The following is a 3,269-nucleotide window of genomic DNA, read 5'->3' as shown; positions in this document are numbered from 1 at the left end:
CTGATTGCATTCTCACACTTTGGCTCTGCCATGTGTCCTAGGGGTTTGCAAACTACAACCCCAGGCTCCCTTGCTAGCTAGCTGCCAGGAAGCAGTAAGTGACAAGAGACCTGGAAGGCAGTAGAAGAGGAGGACGTTCTTCCTCCTTTCAGTTCCTGGTGAAGTCTCTACAGCATGAGGTGCGCATTCTTCAGCATGGTACATAAAGCCCTTCACCATCTCATCACGTCCTACCTTATCTTCCACCAATCCTTTTTCCTTCACCCTAAACATCCAGTTCCAGAATATGCTTATATTTCTGAAAATCTAGCATGCTCCATTTTGGCCTCTCAGTCTCCCCAAGCAATTTTATTTGCCAGGTGAGACCTTTCTCCTTTTGTCTGCCTGAAGAATGTCTATTTATACCTTTAGAAGCAACTCAATGATTACCTTCTCAAGAGAGTCCTTGATATCTATAGGTGGGGCTAAATACATTTTCCTCTATACATTCTCATATTGGCTTACCCATACCACTGTAATAATGCTTCGTGCTATGATTTGTTTTTTAGGGGTTGTATCACCCACTTGAACATAAGGATTTTGAAGTCTGGGTCCAGTCACAGTACCTTGCTTGATAAATAACTTCATATTGATTCATCAGTACATGCTTCAGCTGCTTACAGCTAAAGGAGATTGTAAGCAGAAGAGGTGAAGTAACTTCATATGGTAAGGAATACAAGAATGTTTTAAAAACGATTTAGTAGGCTTTTCTCAGAGGCAATAGAATTTCACGGAGGATATATATTCTAGCAATTATAGCATGAAAAATACGAATTATAATAGGTAGATAACCTGCAAAATTGGGGAAAATCATAAGCTATACTTCATTACAGCTTAGAAAAATCTACAGATTCTTTCTGCATGGCTGCACTCATTTAAAAAAAATGATCACTAATAAAATAATAATACAATTGGATAGAAAAATAGGATAAAAAAGAAAGAATAGCTCATTTTAGAATTTATCACATCGTACTTACTTTTTTGTAATCATGTCAACAACAGAATTTAAATAATCTTCATTACTCTAATAAAAAAATGATCACTAATAAAATAATAATACAATTGGATAGAAAAATAGGATAAAAAAGAAAGAATAGCTCATTTTAGAATTTATCAGATCGTACTTACTTTTTTGTAATCATGTCAACAACAGAATTTAAATAATCTTCATTACTCTAAAAATGAGAAAAATACTTTACTGAAACTAAGCATGCCCCTTAGTTTATTAATACAACATTTTTGTTACATATAAATCTAATTTGTGTTTGGAATGTCATTATGTCCTAATAATTTCTAGTGTTTTCACTTTCTATAAAAGATTTTAAATATCCATATGCTTAACAAATCTGACTTGAATTCAGAAAATATTTCAGTCTTTCCCTTTTGCCACAATATCAAATATTACTATCCATTATTTATGCTTAAAAATTAGTATGCAAAATCTTATATATCTAAAAACATTTTGCTCTAAAAATGGTCATCTTGAAATGGCTTATGAAATGTTTACTCTTTTTGAAAATGTCTTCATTTTATGAGAATTATATAACACTAAACTTACTTCAAAATTATACCACATTTTTCCAGACACTATTACTCAGCTTGATTCCCAAATTTTCTTCTGTCAATAAACTTTGTGGACCTGCTCATCATTGAACAATGTGTTAGATTAGATGGCAGACTCATGTGTAAAAAGCTTTTGATGGTTTACCCTTTCTGGATAATTCTTTTTAAAAAATAATTGATGGCATTTACAAGATGTAGCCTCAGGGCCCATAAGCATTTCCAATATCAGATTCTGAAAATATTTTGAACAATGATAGTTCTGCTGTCAAATCCGAGTACTATGAAAGGCAACTCTGAATGTATATAATCAGGTTGTTTGTTTAAAAATATCAGATATGATGTAGTTAAATCTATTATAGTACTTATGGTTCTTAAGATAACCAGAAATTGAATCACCAGCTATTTGTCATACACTGAAACAAACTATATTTTAAACATAGCACTAAAGTATACATTTAAGCATTCTACATTCCATTTTTAAATTTGTCCCCCAATAATTTATTATTAGTCCAAATATTCTAGGCAGATGTGCATTGTGCCAACAGCGAAGAAATAAAGATTATAATATGTAAAATAAAGAAATATAAAAAAATTTTTTTTGGAGATTATCTGTATACTTCCAATATTAAGAAATTAAACTGGGATAGAATGACTGTTTAATCTTTTGTTTGTATTTTCATAAAAGTTCTTCTATTGCTTGTTTTGTTTGGATTTTTTTCTGCATTCAAATATATCTTTATTATAGAAAATTCAAGCAATAAATAAAACAATAAAGAAAGAAAAACAAAGATTCCTCTAACTCCTACCATTTAGAGATAACCACTATTTTTATTTTGGAGAGCATCATTCCAAGGTTTGCTCATTCTTTTTTTTTTTTTTTTTATCTTTATACACTTCATTTGTCTGTATATATTTTTGTTCCCTCTCTCCCTTCCCTACCTTTTTTTCACTCAATAGTATGATATGGGCATCATTTTATATTGGTGAGTATAGATATTCATTCTTCTTTCAATGGCTACAGAGTATTGCATTGTAGAGGTGTATAACAAAGTATTTAATCAGCCTCTTATTAGTTGTTTCCAATATTATGCTTTTATAAATCAATAGTGCACTGAAAAATTCTTGAAGTCATTATTTACTGAACACTGTGCCATGCATCATTCTGAGTACTTTAAATACATTAGCTAACTTCATCCCAATCAAGCCTATGACATAGCTAATACCATCATCACTATCTCACAGATAAGGAAAGTGAAGCATGGAGAAATAAGTTGCTCAAGTTCACAGGAAGTAGAGAGGCTGGCGTTTGAACCTTGGTAATCTAGATCCAGACTCTGGGTTCTCAACTTCCATTCTGTACTGTCATATTCTTATTGTTTTCAAACACTCATCTGACTGTGTCCTTAGGATAAGTTCCCAGAATTTGAATTGTGAGACACAGGATATATATATTTTAAATTTGATACATGTTGCCAAATTTCACTCCAAAAAGTCTTATGGTGTTAATATTTACACAGTATTTTATAGTTTTACATGGTATGAGAGGCAAAATAGAAATCTTTGGAGCCATTGGAGAAACCTAGATTTGAATGTGCTCTATTAATTACTGGGCTAGTTATGTAGTTTCTTTAAGCTTGAGTTCCTTCATCTGTAAAATTAGGATAGTA

General features: G+C 31.7%; 1 protein-coding gene across 1 annotated transcript in view; it reads right to left on the bottom strand.

The window, feature by feature from the left end:
* The window catches only part of MGAT4D (MGAT4 family, member D), a 51,792-nt gene that overhangs the window by 20,729 nt on the left and 27,794 nt on the right, over positions 1 to 3,269 (bottom strand). The window contains exon 5 of the mRNA XM_008573283.1: positions 1,168 to 1,214. Within this exon, the coding sequence (XP_008571505.1) occupies positions 1,168 to 1,214 (47 nt within the window). The remainder of the gene's footprint in view (positions 1 to 1,167; positions 1,215 to 3,269) is intronic.

Source organism: Galeopterus variegatus, unplaced genomic scaffold (genome assembly GCF_000696425.1).
Source record: "Galeopterus variegatus unplaced genomic scaffold, G_variegatus-3.0.2 Scaffold897, whole genome shotgun sequence".
Lineage (NCBI taxonomy): Eukaryota > Metazoa > Chordata > Mammalia > Dermoptera > Cynocephalidae > Galeopterus > Galeopterus variegatus.
This window is presented reverse-complemented; position numbering and strand designations above follow the sequence as displayed.